This window comes from Camellia sinensis, chromosome 2 (assembly GCF_055761805.1).
Source record: "Camellia sinensis isolate YWXY chromosome 2, ASM5576180v1, whole genome shotgun sequence".
Taxonomy (NCBI): Eukaryota; Viridiplantae; Streptophyta; class Magnoliopsida; order Ericales; family Theaceae; genus Camellia; species Camellia sinensis.
Window position 1 is genome coordinate 129,312,159 of NC_138962.1, and position 19,906 is coordinate 129,332,064.

General features: G+C 40.8%; 2 protein-coding genes across 2 annotated transcripts; both read right to left on the reverse strand.

The window, feature by feature from the left end:
• Window positions 1-1,837: 1,837 nt before the first annotated feature.
• On the reverse strand, window positions 1,838-7,049 carry LOC145789216 (uncharacterized). Its single transcript, XM_082915621.1, has 9 exons — window positions 6,951-7,049; window positions 6,733-6,808; window positions 5,965-6,061; window positions 4,966-5,045; window positions 4,165-4,234; window positions 3,977-4,084; window positions 3,525-3,611; window positions 2,656-2,724; window positions 1,838-2,242 (listed from the first exon to the last, which is right to left on the reverse strand). Exons 5-9 carry the CDS (start codon window positions 4,207-4,209, stop codon window positions 2,081-2,083), a joined length of 471 nt encoding a protein of 156 aa, XP_082771747.1. The 5' UTR covers window positions 4,210-4,234; window positions 4,966-5,045; window positions 5,965-6,061; window positions 6,733-6,808; window positions 6,951-7,049; the 3' UTR covers window positions 1,838-2,080.
• Window positions 7,050-17,045: 9,996 nt separating this feature from the next.
• On the reverse strand, window positions 17,046-18,148 carry LOC145819042 (uncharacterized). The gene is made up of 4 exons (XM_082913028.1): window positions 17,972-18,148; window positions 17,744-17,924; window positions 17,443-17,570; window positions 17,046-17,333 (listed from the first exon to the last, which is right to left on the reverse strand). The coding sequence occupies exons 1-4, from the start codon at window positions 18,146-18,148 to the stop codon at window positions 17,046-17,048; spliced, it is 774 nt and encodes a 257-aa protein (XP_082769154.1).
• Window positions 18,149-19,906: the final 1,758 nt, after the last annotated feature.

Below are 19,906 nucleotides of genomic sequence, written 5' to 3' on the forward strand. Positions count from 1 at the left end.
TTTAAGAAAGCTGTGGAACTCTCTCGTCTCCACATCGCCGGCGTCGCTTTTTCTCCCGTCGGCACTCCTTCTGATTTGGCGACGGCACTCTGCAAATTGAATTGGCATTCGGTGGATGTTTCGAAGTTTAACTTGTTGGATCTGAAAGAATATGCGAGTAATTTGGAGAAATAGCAGTCCTATTTATTGATGTCTCTTGAAGAGATGAAGAGTAAGAGAGAATTCATGGAAAGGAGATGATGAGGAAGTTGAATTCACTTTTGAGGAGCTCATGTCAGATGATTTGGATGTTGGATATTGTTGTTCAATTGTCTGAAGCAACGAAAAATAATGAAGAATGTGAAGCGATGGTGAGAGAATTGCTAGTTCATGATCATGATTTGTTTACATTTCAGATGCACTTAAATGTATTTTTTAGATGCACTTAATTTAAATATATTTTGTTTGGATTTAAATTTTTTTGTGTAGATGAAATACGCAATGTGCTTGATAAAATGAACGATTCAGATTATCGAAATGCGACATGTCGTAGGCCTCATGGGCCAAAATAATGCTCTCTAATCCAAATTAGAGAGAGAAAAAAAGAATCACTAATTTAGTTATTTTATATGAGGGAATTCTCTCCGATCCACTCTTAAATTACAGAAAGAAAAAAAAACACAGCCACTAATGTAGTTATTTTATATGAGGAAATTCTCTCCGGTCCATAATTTAAATTAAACACTGTCATAGATCTCGTTTTGATAATTCGTACTATTAAAGATGTTGGACATTTCATTTTTTATTTTGTGAACACAGAAAAATTATATCGATTTAATAATCATAACCTATTTAATTTATTACATTTGTCATAACGAAAAAAAAGGACAATTATAATCTATTCAATTTAAATTAATTTTACAAACCTGTATCTCAGCTCTCCGAAAGCGAACTATGCTCCTTCCTCATGCTTCAATGCGTAATATTAGAGTACATAATATTTTAATTATTAAAGTATTTGTAATAAGTGAAACATTGTTATATATTTTTATGTATGTTGGAACGTTATATTGGAGGACTTTTTAATACAATTTTATTTTATAAAAATTAGTTTGCTCGCATTTAAACCATCATCAGCAACAAGCATTCCAACAGAAAACCAACAACCAACCAGCAACCGACCAACAACACAAGTGCACTAGAAAACCAACTGTAGTAGCCCAAGTTTACAATGGTTGTGATGGATTTAGTGTGTTGTTGGAGGGAAGGAAAGAGAGATTTTCAAAAGAGACTATAAGAGACAGTTGTCGCCATCTCCTCCCTACTCAAGGTTTTGCTCCCATTGTGAAATGTGGTGGTGTTGCCAATGGAGAAGGAACGGGAGGAAGATGGAAGAAAATAGTCGAAGATAAGGGGGTGTTTGCTTGTTATGCTAATATTAATGTGGCTTGTTTGGTTGCAAGGATAGATTCAGTTTTTTTTTTTTTTTGGGTCAAAGATAGAATGTTAGTATGTTAGTAAAATTAGATTATAAATTTAAAGAACCGCCGTTGATCTATCAACTCGAACCTCAAACTTTCCACTCACCGCAGTAACCCTAAGGCGAGGCTACATGCCGGTTGGCCACAAGGGCCTCAGCCGGATGGATTTAGTTGGGTGTTCAGTATTTAAGAAATAAAAGGTAATTTTGGTGTCTAGTTGCCAAAATATAGTGATATAAATAAGACATTTCCGTTGCTAAGAAAGAACAGTGTAATTTCATTTTAGAAACCACAGGGAAGTCTGTGTAATTAGCCCATAAATAAAACAAAACAACCAGATTCAAAATGACAGAAGACACAAAAAAGCACTGGAAGGGTAACGGTATAATGTGTCTACTTAATTCACAAAAAGACAAATTACACAAAATAATAGGTATAATAGACTATTAGCACAACTGTAACAACCAAAATATAGCTCTATTTGATGCAATTAAAGGTCACTCTCACAAACAACATCACTAGTCTAAGCGTATAAAGGTGAAAAGGTTGTTACAAGGAATAACGGGTTGCGAAAGAAATTCTCATATCCTCAAACTCAACTAGCACAACAGTCTTCCCGGTCACAAATTATAAGGAATGGGATGGGATCCCAAATTTAGTTCTAGCTTACTTTTAGTTTTCTTCATTTTCGCTTTAAATCGAGATTTTGCCACTAGTGTCTGCACTGTGTTTACAAAATTCCCAACTGCCATAACAATCAGTAGCACCCCACAGGTAACAACCTGACCAAAAGTAAATTAGATAATCTATTAAGTTTTATCCCAGTATGAGAATGGTTATTAAAATCGCGATCCGGATCGTAGGATACGATCCTATATTGCTAAAAAGATCCATATCGTTGTAGGATGGGTGCTACAATAGGATCGCAATATGGGATCGTGTAGAATCGTATAAGATCATAGGTAGGATCATAAGTAGGATCGTTGATTTTTTGATTTTTCACTTTACGATCCTACCTAGGATCCCGATTTTAACAACCTTGAGTATGAGTCCAACTAAGATGTTAAATTACTCAAGCAAATACTGAAATAGAATTAAGAATTTAATCTTAAAAGCAAAGTAAATCACAAATATAAAACCCATGGCAATACTTCTCCAAGCATCCACATAACAATACTCAAAACATACTTCTTACCTGCCACTCAAAAACAACACCAGCCAATGCAGCTTTAAGTAGCAAAATTCCGACATATGCTTCAAAACCCTGAAATCAAGAACATACAAATAAAGGTCACTTAAATTTAGCTCAGATCTCCATGGTGACATATTGTTGCTTCATCTATTGGATTAGTAGCAACTAACAAATGAAAGTGAACAATTAATTTGCGAGACCTATTACTGAAGAAAATATGTAGTAGAACTATTAAGCAAATGAAAGGCCTTGAGAAGCCAAAAAGTCCATCACAAATACTGTAGGCATGCTCTAAGTAAATTTCTTTTGAAGTACTGGATCTTAATTTCATTATTTTTTTCACTGAAGGATTGGGCAATTAATGATCATCATGCAATGATGTACAGATTCTTTCCTTTTTTTGGTGAGCATGCCTCTTTCTAATATCTTCAAAGAAAAAAACGAAAAAAAAAATCAAATAACTTCATGGTGACATCATGACATGTGAGCCAAAGAAGTTCAAAACAGAGAGAGAGCTGTGATGAAAGAGCAAGTTGCATTAAATGTATAAACTAGGATTGTTGGATGGCAAACTAGAAGAGAATGATAATATGACTTCAACTTCAAGTAATGAAAGAAAACACTCAAGGAATGTGATGATGTTTGATAGTAACAAAAACTTCCCTTCCCTAGCTGTTATATATATTTAATTATTTATACATGTACATAACTTTTGGCAAGTTATGTAGGAAAAAAAATGAATATTTAACAACCTTAATTTAAATCGCTTTTGTGTTTGTTTGATTCAACATGACTTGGATGGCAAAGCATACATTAATATGATCTTTTGTGGGGATGGTCCCCAAAACAGGCATTTGTACAACTTAAATCACCTGTAATATGAATAGAATGGGTGCCAACAACCATAGTTGACCGTCGACTCCAGCAGTTTCTCCCCAAACAACGTCCATTCTCCTAGCCTGCAATTAACAACGGGTTCAAATGGTAAGAGTCATCCCAGACCTGTAGAGGAGAACAACTGCAATAAACATTATATGCCCACCAAAAAAAAGTTATATCTGTATTTTGATGGGCCATAAAAAACTAACACAGATCGGCTAGAAGACAAAAACATGGTTATTGCAACCAACAGAAGCAAAAGAACTCATTGAAGTTCTGCAAACCATGCAGGACGACAAGGTTTCACAAAGAGCACCCAACCAAGTGCAGACACACACGCAAAGTAGACTGCAGAAAGAACTGAAGATAATAAAGGCAAAAATGAAGCATGCACAAAAATTCGTTGGTGAAAGGAGTTTTTTTTGTTTTTTCTTTTCAATTACACCTTGCCGAGTGCAATATGTGTACAAAGCCTTTGCCGTTGAAATCTATTTTGTAGAAGCATTGCAACTCCTTGCATGATAGCCCATTGAAGGAACAGTTGCACCCCTCTCTGCACAGTACATGTACAGTCTCACTAAAAAAAAAAAAAAAAAAACAAAATTTCAATATGCACTTAAGAAGGAGAATAACCTGCTTCTGGGTCTCCCAAGTGAGACTGATAAGTGCCATGGCCATAGCGAAGTAGTGATGTTTTATCCACCTACATCAGCACAAGTGCAAGCATTAACATATTCTGTGGTTGTATGCATATTAATCTAGGAGGCAGATAAGAATCACAAAAAAAAAATCCAATGCATTTTCACACTTTCATCCAAGTTCTGACACAATTCAGAAAATAAAGAGAATGAGCCTGCCAGTTGAATAAAAAGCATGATATGAGTCCAGCAATATTGAACATGGCAGAAATTCGCTGGAATTAGAATGTAGTTGCTGCTGCTGCATATAAGAGAACAAGATACTGCTAGAAAAACTCAATTTAACAAAATTAAACATGTCTATTTGGAGTCAACTCAATGAATTCTTTTGCAACATGCAGCTCCATCTAGAGTAATATCCTCCTTTCATTATTGACAACCATTATTTTTTTCATATACTCTACCCTCTGTTCATTTTCTAATTCATTGCAATATGCAATTTGACAACACACTGTATAAATTCATTTACTGAATATCATGCTATAATTTTAAGCATCGAAGTCAAAAGATTCTTCTGGCAACTCTATTTTATAGCATAAATTCATTGCCAGTAAAATTGCATATTCATTTTCCCTCCTGAAAGGCATGGGAGATGAAATTACTAATGTCTGACTATGAAAATATGTTTTAAAAAAATCTCAATCACAAATACACATAGTTTAAATGATGAAGAATAAAGGCAAGGCAATCTTAGCACAAAATTCAACCAAATGCATATAAGATCATATCAAATTACCATGGGCGAATATCACTTCCATTCACTCTAAGTATGTTCTCTCGCAAAGCCAAACCTGTGTAGAGAATTAACAACCATGCCTGAAAAACAAACTTACTTGGTAAGTCAACGAGAGAAGGAAATAGCTGAACAAATGACCCAAGAGGCATCAATGCTGGAAACACACTTAGAAACGATTTTTCAAATCTGCATCAAAAAAGACAACAGAAAAAAAATATATGTATGAAAGTCAATAATGCCCTTCACTGCAGATTGAGTCCACAGTATCTCCGAAACCATTCTTTTAGATCCTCCTTTTTGAAATTAAACATATGTGTTTAATTGTCAAAATTTCCGTTAGGCTCAATTAGTTTCAGTACGAAATCACTATACCATATTTTGTTCCAACAAGGTCGGGAAGGTGCATAATAACTTTAAATATACAAAATAAGATGTAGTATCACATAAGCAACAAAATTTATTTCTAAAGTAGCATTGACAGGACAAAAATAAAATAAAACTACAATTATGAATACCAATATATAAAGGGTCTTGTTAACAAGTGTCCCGGGGACACGAAAAGTAGACCCAAATTTTTTTTTGAAAACACAAGACACTTTTTATTAAATTCAATGCAGTTTTTATGGAAATTAATGCACTTCTTTTAACTGTTTGACCTATTTTCAAGACACTCCTTTATTTCAATCCCAATATCCAGCACTTTTGGCATTTGTCATATACAAATATCTCGAGGACACAACAATTGCACGAATTATAACTAAGATCATTCCAATAAAATAAATTAAATATATCTTTTAAGAACAGAACCAAAAAGATGACATGAGGAACTTAGCATTAATGGGAAAAACTACAAATGCAAGACTGATGTTAGAGGAGGATAAGTTACCAAAATATTTGATATACATGTTTCATACTTCTTTTCTACTTCTAAATCTGAAAATTCAGTCAAATGAAGAAACTAAACCCCAAGTAAAGAATCATGCCAATCTCAAATCATACCTGAGGGAGAAATGTAGGGAAATTAGTTAAAAGTTTTCTCTTGTTAAGATTCCGAAAGTCCAGTGTAGCTTCAGCAACAACAGGGTCTAAAAGTTCACTACAATCAAACATTGGAAGAGTGATTTTCAAATACGATTTATCATATGATATGCCATCATAAATAGAGAATAATTGTCAGATGAAATCATAATTTCTTTTTTCCCCATAAATAACTTATTGTGAAAGAAGGACTACAAACATCTTTACCAGCTCAAACATGAATAAATGAATAGGGTCTTTTAATTCGATGGACTCCTCTCCTCTTCAGGTGGGAAATTCTCCAAAACTGGTTTAAGACGTTGGCCAGTCACTTTAAAAACATTACCATTCTTGGGATTTTCAATCTGGGCCCCATGAGAAAAAACAGTTTTAACTATGAAACGGCCCAGTCCATCTAGATCTCAATTTACCAAGAAACAAATGTAGTCTAGTTTTATACAAAAGAACCTTTTGTGAAGGATTAACAATTCCTTTGAGTACAAACAATATTAACATTAAAAACATATCATATACAATGACACGGGGAGGACTAGTCAATCAACTAGATGCCCTTTTTTCTTCCAAAACAGCACACCTTTTCTGCTCCCTTATCGACAAAAATATGCAATCCTGCCATTAGGCAATAGAAATATTATCCTTTATTTGATGAAAAGCTACAAACACAAGACCCTTGTGAGTAAAAAGGTATACATCTTATGTAGAGGGGTAGAAAATTAAGATAAAAACTACCATTTGTTTTGCTGAATTCGAGCAGCCCGAGCACCCTTGACAACATTGCGGTCAGATCTAGCGTTTTTGCTATTATCTAAGTCACCAAATATATATTTCATAAAAGGAACAAATAAAGAACAGAAGACGAGTAGTAATTAAAAGGAAAAACAAATAAGTATTTGAAGACCAAAATCAAAATATTAAAGGACTGGAGGTACAATGAAATCTTGTCTAACCTTTGAGAGAGGTTTTGTGGATGTTATGAGATGATTTAGAAGCATACCGAGTCTTATGGGCCTTGTTGAGCAATTGATATTGTTGAAGGCTCAAACGTAGTTTTTCAACAAATTTAAATTAAATTCATTAAATCACAATTAAATACAAATTGAGAGAATGAATATAATATCCAAAATTCATAGAACAACTATGTAATTTTAAGCATTCATCACACCTCCCAACCAGCTTTATTGCTAGAACCTAGGAATTAGGGTGACTAAAATAAAATCAAAAAGTAAAATAAAAGCAACAACTCTCACTTCTGCAAGAAATCACGATTGAATTTAGTGAATTTATTATATATAGCCCAACAGACATCAATTATGTAGCGACTACCACCAATAAACTACTAACTTAACCCTATTATTGTTTTTTCTTTTTCTTTTTCTTTTTTTTTTGGTTAAGTATGAAAGCCAATTTGTAGACATAAGCAGTAACTCAAAAATAAAATACTACTCATGCCAATTAGTTTATCAATTTTCTCTTGACCCCAGGCTCTAAGGATTTGCAAAGCACACAAAAAACTATCCTACAATGCCAATTGCTGAGGTTTAATTGTTCTGCAGGCTAGGCGTAAGCTCTCTTTTAGAGGGGGTATTGCCTTTGGCATGTCATGAGCTTCATTGTAAATCCCCTTTTATGGCAATAAAACACTTACCCCTTAAAAAGCATAGCATGACGAACAATGCCTATGCGCCACAGAAGCCGAGAAAAGGAAAACTAACAAATATCAACTATATTCAATATTGGAAATGGAAAGAAAATAATTCTTCCATGATATGGCTGAATTCTTTTGGATATCACAACTGTAAACATTTAGATTTAGTCAATACTATAGAATAGGAAAGTTTATTAGGATCAAAATTAGTAGCTAAAGAGTAGCTAATTAGTAGCTAATCAATTCCTAATTTTATGCCTTGTATCTCCTATAAATAGAGGTGCTATGTACATTGTTTGAATATGAGAATAAGAAATATTGTTCTTTCTAGCTTTCATGGTATCAAAGCTGAGGACTTATTCTCTGACCCTTCTGAGGTAATCCTAGAACCAGCAAGTCGTCCTTCACCATATCAGAAACCACATCTGAATCCACTGTTACCGTTTCACCGAAAAACATTGAGAAACATGTCTCCAACACTAATTCTCACTCGGTGCAAATCACCAGCATCAAACTCAATGGTGATAATTTCTTGCGTTGGTTTCAGTCCATCCAGATGTACATTCGGGGCCGAGGAAAGATCGGATACTTAACAGGAGAGAAGGCGGCACCAGCAAAAGAGGACTCGGCAAATGCTACCAGGGATGCTGAAAACTCCATGGTCATGACATGGTTAGTGAATTCCATGGAGGAAGACATCAGCTCCAACTATATGTGTTATCCAACAGACAAAGAACTCTGAGATAATATCACCCAGATGTATTCGGATTTGGGAAATCAGTCCCAAATATATGAGTTGACAATTAAACTTGGTGACATTTGTAAAGGAGAGGACAGTATCACCAAGTACTTCAATTCTCTGAAAAGGTTGTGGCGAGATTTGGACATGTTCAATGATTATGAGTGGAAGTCAACTGAGGACTGCAATCACAACAGAAAGATGGTGGAGGATCACCGTATCTACAAATTCCTTGCCGGCTTAAACATCGAATTTGATGAAGTCGGAGGGAGAACAATTGGCCACCAACCTCTGCCTCCTGTTGGTGATGTCTTTGCTGAAGTTAGGAGAGAAGAAAGCCGTAGGAATGTGATGAATGGGAAAAAGGGAGCTACTACACCTGTGGAAAACTTATCCATGATTGCATCAGATGCAAGTGCAAACAAGGTTTTTAAACCATGGAAGAATGAAAAATCTCGAGTATGGTGTGATTATTGCAATAAACCACGCCATACTCAAGAAAACTGCTAGAAGATCCATGGGAAGCCTGCAACTTGGAAGAGCTGCAAATCAAGTGACAGACCAATTCATGCATCCTCCTAGGTTGATTGGCAGTGCTAGAATGGTCAATGGTCTTTACTACTTTGATGATGACATATCCAGCAACAAAACAACTCAAGGCTATGGTTGTAGTATTAGTTCACTTTCGGCTCGCGAGCAAATAATGCTTTGGCATTTCAGACTAGGACATCCTAGTTTTTCATATCTTAAACATTTGTTTCGTAACTTGTTTAAAAATTTGGATTGTTCGTCTTTTCAATGTGAAAGTTGTTATTTATCTAAAAGTCATCGAACTACTTATCTTACAAAACCCTACCGTGCCTCTAAACCATTCTACTTAATTCATAGTGACGTGGGGTTTCTCCAAGGTTACCACCATGACTGGTGTAAAGTGGTTTGTAACTTTTATAGATGATCACACTCGGCTTTGCTAAGTTTATTTGATGAAAGACAAATTTGAAGTAAAAAACGTGTTTCAAGATATTTACAAAATGATTGACAATCAATTTCTAGGGAATGTTTTTAGGGAAAAAGGTATTTTTCATCAATCTATATGTCGTGACACTCCTCAACAAAATGGTATTGCCGAAAGAAAAAATAACCATTTACTGGAAGTAGCCTGAGCCATAATGTTCTCTATGAATGTTCCCAAATATCTATGGGGAGATGCCATTTTGACAACCTCTTATTTAATTAACAGAATGCCTACCCGGGTTTTGCAATATGTCACACCCCTAGAATATTTCAAAAAAACCTTTCTTGATTGCAGAATTAATTCAGATTTGCCTTTAAAATTTTTTTGTTATACTATTTTCGTTCACATACCCAGCCAAATTCGATCCACACTTGATCTTAGAGCAGAAAAATGTGTTTTCATCGGGTATGCTCCAAACAAAAGAGGCTACAAGTGTTATAATCCTCAAACAAAAACATTTGGGTGATTATGGATGTCTCCTTTCTTGAAACTCAATCCTATTTTACCAAAAATTCTCTTCAAGGGGAGAAAAAGAAAAAGCAAGAAAATTTTTGGCAGACAACTTCAGATCCCTTACCAAATCCTATTCGATCTCCATCCCTTGTTTTCTGAAAAACAAGAACAGAAACAGGGTATTCAAGATATGGAGAACGAAGGAAATCGCAGTCCAACTTCTCCAAACATAGAAGGCTCACAAGCAGGGGGAGAAATACTACAATTGGAACAAACTGTTCCCGAACCTGAGTTTTTGGTTTATGCTCGGAAAAATACTCAAAGAAAAAGTAAAGACTAGCCAACCACTCTACCACAAAGCCAATCAGAATCTCTTAAAAAAGGTCCCTCAAGTAGTTCAGGTATTCCTAATCTGGTTCCTCCATCATCTGTCTCTACTTCATTTCCATTTCCTTCAGCGATTTTACCTAAAGTTATACCCACAGATTGTGATCTTCCTTTAGCCATTAGGAAAGGAATTCGAAAATGTACCCAACATTCCATTGCGAAATATTTATCTTATGATAAACTTTCCAAAAGTCATAGAGCATTTACTTCAAAAATATCTAACCTGTTTGTTCCTAGAATTATTAAGGAAGCCTTGGATGATCCTAATTGGAAATCAACAGTTATGGAAGAGATGAATGCTCTAGAAAAGAACGGTACTTGGATGTTAGTGAATCGGCCTAAGGACAAAAAGACAGTAGGGTGCCAATGGGTATTTACAGTGAAGTGCAAAGCTGATGGTAGCGTGGAAAGATATAAGGTGAGACTCGTGGCAAAAAGGTTTACACAAACCCTCAGGATTAACTACCAAGAAACCTTTGCTCCAGTTGCCAAGATGAACTCAATTCGGGTTTTACTGTGACTAGCAGTTAATTCCAGCTAGCCTCTACATCAATTAAATGTAAAAAATGTCTTCTTGAATGGAAATCTAGAAGAAGTCTATATGAACCTACATCCAGGTTTTGAAAAGAAGTTTGGTATAGATAAAGTCTGCAAATTAAACAAGTCTCTATACGGCCTCAAACAATCCCCAAGGGCGTGGTTTGAACGATTTGGGAAGGTTGTAAAAATCCTTGAATACAGTTAAAGCCAAGCAGACCATACTATGTTCTATAAACACTCAAGAGAAGGTAAAGTAGCTATCTTGGTTGTTTATGTAGATGACATAATTCTAACAGGTAATGATAGTGCCGAATCGAAAAAGTTAAAGAAGGAACTTGCTAAAGATTTCGAGATAAAGGTCCTGGAGCACTAAGATACTTTCTTGGAATGGAGTTCGCTAGATCTACGGAGGGCATTTTTGTCACTCAGCGCAAGTACACAATTGACTTGCTCAAAAAAACAGGCTTGCTCGGATGTAAAGCTGCTGATATACCAACCGAGCTCAACTTGAAGCTACAACATGCTAGAATTAAAGATGTGGTGAATATAGACCAGTTTCAGAGACCTGTTGGAAGACTGATATACTAATCTCACACACGTCCCGACATAGCATTCGCAGTAAGCAGAGTAAGCCAATTCATGCATTCACCAGGAAAGGAGCACTTTGAAGAAGCATACAGGATCCTAAGGTATCTAAAGGGAACTCCTGATAAAGGCTTGATATTTTAAAAAACAAGGACATCTTCAAGTGGAAGTACATACAGATGCAAATTGGGCTGGGCTGGAAGCATCACTATCCGGAAATCACATTCCTTGGACTTCTTACATTTACTATGGTAATCACATAACCTTTTTTCTTTTCAGGGCCCACCGGCCATACCATCGGCCCCGGAGGTTCTTCTACTGCCATCGAAATTTCCTTAGATTCAGACGACGACGACCTTCCCATTGCTACAAGGGTCACAAGGTTCAGGACCGGCAAGGCAGTACTTCCAGATGTTGAAGAAGAACCAAGTGCTAGGGCCGCACCAACTACTGAGGCTGAGCCAGTTGTGGAGGCTGCAGAAAATGAAGTTCCCTTTGCTGTGGAAGTTGTTGCGGACGGCCTAGTCGGAGGGTGCAGAGCCTTCAAACCCCGCTGATTCTGTGCACTCCGACCGTTCCTCTGTCGGCAGTACTTCCAGATGTTGAAGAAAAACCAAGTGCTGGGGCTGCACCAACAACTGAGGCTGAGCCAGTTGTGGAGGCTGCAGAAAATGAAGTTCCCCCAGCTGTGGAAGTTGTTGCAAGCGGCCTAGTTGGAGGGTGCAGAGCCTCCAAACCTTGCTGATTCTGTGCACTCTGACTGTTCCTCTGTCGGTGGAGAGGATTTTTTCCCTGAGACCCCAAGGGAAGATAGCGGCATGAGAGAACCGCTGGAAGTTGCACCACCTCCCTTTGGAATTGCATCTGGTGGTTCCTCCCAGTCCACTGAGTCTCCATTGGTTCAGCAGACCCCACTTCCAAACGCCTAAGTGGCTGAGGAGAGTGCAAGTGTAGCGACTGCTTCCACTGTTCCTGCTGTGGCCCCTCTAAATTTGGACCGACTTGCAGAGGTAGCTGTCATTTTAGCCGCCCACACTGTTATTGCTGTCGCTGGGACCTCTGACCCAGTTGCTTTGGCAACCTTTGAACAGCTGGCAAACTTGTACCCCACTCACTTTCCGAAAATGCCAGCTGACCTTGGGATATCCCAAGATTTTTATACTGGAATGGATACCATTGCTGTTCTAGATCTGAACGTTGGAGACTACCAGATGGATGACCTCTTTTCGGAGCGACATGACAGCGCAGGCAGCTTTAGTCTTTCTCGCGAGGCTAGTTCACCCGGTCGCCAACGCAGTATCTATCCATTCCAATGCTGCTGGGCAATCATCTTCAGGGGAAGTGCGTCGTCCTTAGACCTTTGGTCGCTCCACCAATCTCCCCCTAGTGATTGAAGTTGGCAAGGGTGTGAGGGAGTCCTCTCAGCTCTCAGAGAAAGTTTCTTTTCTGAGTTACTGGGTCTCCTCTGCAGCTGCTCCCACTCTCGCCCCGCATCCAGGAGCTGCTACTTTTAACGCTCCTGGATCTATGGTACAGATAGCACTGCTGGAGTCACTCGCCAACTTCATTTGCGACCTTGCTACTAAGAAGATTCTGACCACCCCTAGCAAGTTCGTGGAAAGTGCCGAGGCAAACCAGAGCGGCTTTGAGAGGAATAGTTTGGACCTATCGTGGATGAGGGATAGGCTTCAGGCAGTCGACGGTTTCCTCGAGCATGCAGACAACGTAGCGATGATAAGGCCAGTTTTGAACCCATCATCTACTCGTCAACTTGTAGTACCCGCTGCTGCTTGCCTCAACAACTTTGTACGGGCCTTTCCATCTTGGTGAGAACTTGGGAATTAGTTGCCCCCGCATGATTTCGTCCATTGTCTTCCATACCAAGTCCCCTTTATTGAACTTCTTGTGTTGAACAGATTGATTGTAGGCACGAGCTATGGATTGATGATACTTTTCCATTGCCCGCGAGGCTCGATCATTTTTTTCTTCAGCTGCCTCTATGTCATTCATTCTGCTGTTTGGAACTAAGTGTGCTGACATAGCCATTCTTGCTGAGGGTACTGCCAACTCAACTGGTAACACAGCTTCGGACCCGTACACTAGGGAAAATGGGGTTGCCTGAGTTGGCTTTCTCTTTGACGTTCTATACGCTTAGAGTGCTACGAGAAGCCATTCAGACCATGTGCCCCCTGCTTCATCCATTATTTTACTCAATATACGAATGATGGTTTTGTTGGTCGCCTCAGCTTGTCCATTCCCTTGGGGGTAGTATGGACTAGACTTGTGCTGCTTGATCTGGTAGGCGTTCAGTAGGGATGGCAATATCAACCCGGCCCAACGGGGACCGGACCGCCTTGTCCCGATAAATCGAGTTTTCCTCGAAAATTATTCACCATAGGGCCGGGGCTGGTATTGAAAAATACATCCACGATAATTTTCGGGCCGGGGACGGGGATAGGCTTGTCGGCCCCGGCCCCGGCCCCGGCCCCACCCCGAAATTTCTCCGATTCATCCCCGCCTCTGTTCCTCTTGTATTATATAAATATCAATTTCACTTTTGATCTTATCTTCTCTCTCACTGACTCTCAACTATCTCACTCTCTCACTCTTATCTTCTCTCTCTCAACTCTCTCACTCTCTTCACTCTCTCGTTTTCAACTCTCTCCCTCTCTCAACTCTCTCGTTCTTCTCTCTCTCTCAACTCAACTCTCTCACAGTCACGACACGGCGACATCGCCACCACCGCCGCTGGCCCCAACCCCCCTCTCTCTCTCTTCTCCTCGCCTCAGTTTCTCTCTCTCTCTCCACTTCGTCTCTCTATTCTTGAGCAGAAAGTCCATCTCTCTCTCACCACCACCGAACCCACCACCACAACCACCGTCGATCTCGCCATAGAGCCTGGTCATTGGCATCGCTAAGATCTGTGCCAGACGATGGAGGTGTACTCAGATCTGTTATCTCTCTCTCTCTCCCTCTGATCTGATGTTCTTGATCTGTATTGTTCAGAATAATTTTTTTTAATCTGTGCTAGTTATATATTGATCTGTTATACATTAAACAAAATTGATCTGTTATATATTGATCTGTTAATTTTTTTTTTGATTTGTGATATATATTGATTAGTCAGTGAGTTGTTGAACAAAATTCAAAAAAAAAAAAAAGCTCGGGGATATTTCGGGGTCGGGGAAACCCGATCCCCGTTAGGGGACGGGAACAAGAGGGTGATAGGCTCCCCTGGCGGGGATCGGGGGCGGAGGCGGGATTTTTTAATCTTTGGGGATCGGGGACGGGGAGGGCAGTCCCGGCCCCGTCCCGCCCCGTTGCCATTCCTAGCGTTCAGCAGTCTTCCCACATGACGATTTACAAAGGGAGTTCCATTGTTGGACAACATTACTTCTGGTATGCCAAACCTACAGATTATGCTTTCTCTGATGAAGTTGGCTGCTCCTGCCCTGTCTGCCTTCCTCATCGGTATGGCCTCCACCCACTTGGTACTAACTTCAGTCGCTGCAATCTATGGCCTTTCGATTGCTGCGCTGTCAAATGCCCAAGTATGGAACAGGTAAGGGGTCTTGATGTTGTGCAGCTCAACCGCCGGTGCATGTATCAAGTTCCCAAACTTCTGGCAGGATTGACATCTCCTTACAAAGTTTTTAGCATCTTCTTCAATTGTCGGCCAGTAGTAACCGAGGTGAATGAGAAGTCCATATAATCGTTGCCCTCCTTGATGTTCTATCTTGTGGGCTTCCCTCAGCACCTCATTTGCCTCATCCTTTGGTCAAGGAAGAAGCGGAGGGCCCGCCTCTTAACTCTGATTGCATCGGCTTTGTTCTCAGGCAGTATGCCATTTCCAAGGTAGTCGACATATGGCTGCCTCCATTCTTCACTGCTTAAGAAATGGGCTTCCTCTTCCTTAGGATGGGATTGGCATTTTGCACATTGCCTCTACAACTCAGTACTTTCCTTTTCCATCTCTGGCCAGTAATACCCATGCCTCTGTATCCGTCGGTATAGACTGATATCTCCATCTCCACGAGACTTAACATGTATCTGCTTAAGTCTGTAAGTTACTTCTTGTCTACCGACGCACCTTGCCAGCAAGTTGTTGGCACCGCAAAAATACAACTCTCCTCTGAGGAGCAGAAATTATGCAAGTTCTGCTGGTCTGATTGTTCCCTGGCCTGTTTTCAACTGTTCTGTTGGATTATATTTGCTTTCCATCCCTCAGCATCTTGCTCTGTATGCCCTTCGGCTAACACTGCTGGTGTTGTTCTTTTCTCGATGACGATGGCTACACTATGATCTGGTATATCCACCTTTGCCCCCAGTGTAGCCAAGGCATCGAGGAAACGGTTATGTGTTCGGGGGTATGCTGGATTTCGACATCATCAAATTGAGTGAGCAACCCTTAAACCACGATGCAATACGAGCCCAATAGAGGCTCCTTTAAGGCGAAATCACCAATTGTTTGCTTGACAACTAACTCAGAGTCGCCCAAAATTTTTAACCTGCGGAGTCCCTTCTTTTGGGAAGCGATTAGACCCAGTATCAACGCCTCATATTCAGCCTCGTTGTTTGAACATTCAAAATCAAGCTTATATGATAGATGAAACTTCTCTCCTTCTTCACTGGTTAGTGTTATGCCAGCTCCACCTTTCTCAGCTCCCGAAGATCCATCAAATTTGAAGTCCCAATAAGCCTCAACTGCAGTTGCTGAGACATGGACCGCACCTGGTAGATGCAGGTTCATGTTCACCAGAATATAACACAAGTGATGTCATATTCTACTAGAGCCAAAAGCCATCTTGCCATTCTTCCAGTCAGAGCGGGTTTGCTTAGCAAGTAGCGGACCGGATCACTCTGGGATCACAACATGGATCGGGTGTGCCAAAAAATACTGATGTAACAGACTGGCTTCTTAATGCCATCTACGTCTTGGACAAGTAGAGCCCCAATAGACCGAGGTGTAGACGTCATGTACAGTAGCAGAGACTTGTTGGGTTGTAGGGCAATCATTGTAAGTGCTTTCTTCACCACATCAAATGCCTGCTGGTGTTCTTGCAACCATTCAAACTTATGATTCCCTTTCAGCAGTGTCCCAAAAGAAAATGTTATCTCAGCAAGGGCTGGAATTAACCTCCTAAGATATGACACTTTGCCTAGGAATTTCTTCAAAGCCTTTTGAGAGTGGTGGTGGCATCTCCATGATTGATTTAATCTTATCCCCATCTACTTCAATCCCCCGCCGGTGTACAAAAAAGCCAAGGAACTTGCCGGCGGTAACTCCGAAGGCACAATTGAGAGGGTTCATCTTTAGGCAGAATTTACAACACCGCTGAAAAACTTTTTCCAAGTCGCAGAGGTGTCAGTTTGCCTCGGTAGACTTGACCATCACATCATCCACATATACTTCCACTTCATGATGTAACATGTCATGGAACACTGCAGTTATAGCCCGTTGGTAGGTTGCCCCCACGTTTTTCAAACCGAAGGGCATCACCGTATACAAAAAAATTCCCAAGGGTGTTCTAAATGTCGTTTTTTCTACATCTTCTGATGCCATTTTGATCTGGTTATAACCACTGAACCCATCTATAAAGGAGAACATCTTATGGCCCGCAGTAGAATCGACAAGTGTGTCAACATGGGGCAATAGAAACTCATCTTTCGGGCAGGCCTCATTCATTCAGGTCGGGAAAGTCTACGTAGACCCTGATCTGGCTGTTCTTCTTCTCCACAGGCATAATATTTGCTAGCCAAGTTGGGTACTGTATAGGCTCAATGAACTTGGCCCTCGGCAACTTTTCTACCTCTTCCTTAATTTTTGCCTCAAGGTCAGGGTGATACTTTTGAGCATGCTGCTTTATTGGCTTAGAGTTGGGAAAAGTATCCAGGTGATGGGTGACAAGAGACGGGTCAAGACCAGGCATCTCATCGTATGTCCAAGCAAAAACGTCACTGTACCGCTTCAGTAGTGTTATCAATTATGCCTTAGCTGTTGGAGCCATTGTGTCGCTGATGAACACGGGGCTTGCTCTGCCCTGGTAAGTCGCTGAGGTTGACCTCAGCAAGTACCTCCTGCTGCGGTTTGGGTCTATCTTGCACGCATTCAGGGGCGGGCTCAGGGGTCTCCACCAACTCTTCTTGGGACTCGTCATTGTCACATTTATTTGTCTCGGGGCCATCCTCCCAAGGTATGAAGCCTACACTCCAAGACCCGTCATAGGTAGTAAATTGTCTTACTGCCATCCCACACCTTAACAATCTTGGGCGGAGGACTTGTGGACTTGCTGCTCCTTCTGCCCACTACTTTCTGGAGCAGCCCCAGCATCCCAAATGCCTTCCTATTTTGGCAATTTTACTCTTGCAGCTTTACCGGTCCTTGGAGTTTCACCCGTTGACAACTCAGTAAAAAAAACTGCATCCGAATAGTGTGCCTCATCAACCCCAAATGGCTGTTCAGACGCATTTATATGGTTACTGTGCGCTTTCCCAACTTTGCCTTCACGCATTGGTGATAACTCAACGGGATAGCTCCATATCGGTGCATCCAAGCTCTGCCAAGTATCATGTGGCAATTTGTGTCCGCTTCAATCACATGAACCTTGGTTGCGGAACGGATCTCACCAACTGCTAAGTCCACGACCACATGGCCCCTGGTATCTTTATTCTCGCCGCTAAAACCCGTCACAGTGATAGGTTGGCGAACCATCCTGGACTCTGGGACACCAGCCTTTGCAAAGGTGTCAGTAGTGATGATGTTTATGGACGCCCCTGCCATCAAGGAAAGCACGCTTGAACTCTACATCACTGATGTATGCTGTGACAAAAAGCGGACGATTATGGGGAAATGGGTATACTCTGTCTGCCTCTGAAAAAGTAATGGCCCCATAAGCTTCCTGAATGCGCCGTGACGCATACTACTTGGCCTCAGCAACTTCATCATGGTGCACTTCAAAGATATTAATGAGGGCTTTTGTTGCTTCCAACCTAGCGGCTTGGCTAAGCCCCCAATTGGTCAAAGAAGGCGCGAAACTTAACAGAGTTTTGCAAGGCCTGGGCATTAGCATCCTCTGCGAATTTTGCCTCTGTAGGTACACTGTCTTAGGGAGCTGGCCGGTTGCAATTTCTTCTAACTCATCATAGTAAGACGCCATATGCACTTGATCACGCACAGGCCCGAGATAGCCAATCATATATGTACATTCTTTCCCTTCCCCTTGTGGTTAGGATAAGGGTCCTTTCGCACATCACGGTTACCGGCATCTTTGAACTTCAGCTCATTTGCGTCAACTTTCTTCTTGAAGATACTTTTCAAAGTCCAACAGTCCGTAGTAGGGTGTCTGGTGATTCTGTGATAGACACAATAATCCAAGCTTTCTTTGTCCTTCTTAGTTGGAGGGACATTAACTGGAGGCAAGGTAAGTTCACCATTAGCTACTCATTTTTTAACCAGAGCCTTAACATTCTCAAAGCTGCAAGGACATAGATTTCTGTCCTCATAACTCTTTCTCTTCCGAGAGGACGTCGCCTCCCCTTGCGAGCGGCTCCCTCCTACAGATGTTATCGCACCAACTCAGCTACGGCGAGGGTAGCGGTGGCTGTCACGAGATCTGTGCAAGGGACCAGTGGTACTAAGGTTCCTAGCCGCCTCAATCAAGACTGAAATGGTAGGCAGATTATGATTCACCAAGAAAATTTTGTAGTCGCGTATGGCACCCCTCCACACATATGCTGACTAAATGGGCCTCATCCACTAGTTTATGATAGTCAATAGCCTTATCTTGGAACCACTTAACATAGCCCAGTATATCTTCACCCTCCTTTTGGACATTTCGCCCAAGGGTGAGGGTTGTAACTTTCTCTTGGACTTGGAAGAACTTCGTGTGGAACTTGTTCACCATCTCCTCCCAACTCTTGATCGAGTTGGGAGCCAAGTTCACATACCAGCTGCAAGCCCTTTCAGTAAGTGGACTTGGAGAACTCCCGAAGGCGCAGAGAGTGGTCACTGCCATAGACACCAAGAGTTTCAATGAACCTCACCACCTGTTCTCTGGCATTGCCTTGTTTCCTATCAAACTTAATAAACTTGGGCACTGTATACCCAGTTGGGTATGGCATGGTCAATATCTCCTGAGAGTATGGGGCGTTCACATCTGAGTCGGGGAGAGATGGGAGTGGCTTCTTGCTACGCTGTTGCTCGAGCATAGCTTGTACATCGGCTAGAGTAAAAAAGTGAGTGGGCTAGAATGGTCCAGTCTGCTCCTGGGTAGCTGAACCAGCGGCCGCACCATTTGGATCAGAGCTCGAACCTCAGGGAACAGGTTAGGCACTGGGTTTGGGACTGCTACGGGCGGAGGTGATTGCGCTGGAGCTGGTCGAGAAGCCATGGCCATAATAGCCTCAGTGAGAGTTTGCAAAGCTGCCAGGATCTCCCTCTGCGTATCCTGGAGTGACTGAACTGCCTCAATCACAACATTATGGTCACCGTCCTCCACATGTGCGCTCCGCCATTTGAAGAGCCTTGTTGAACTTCATC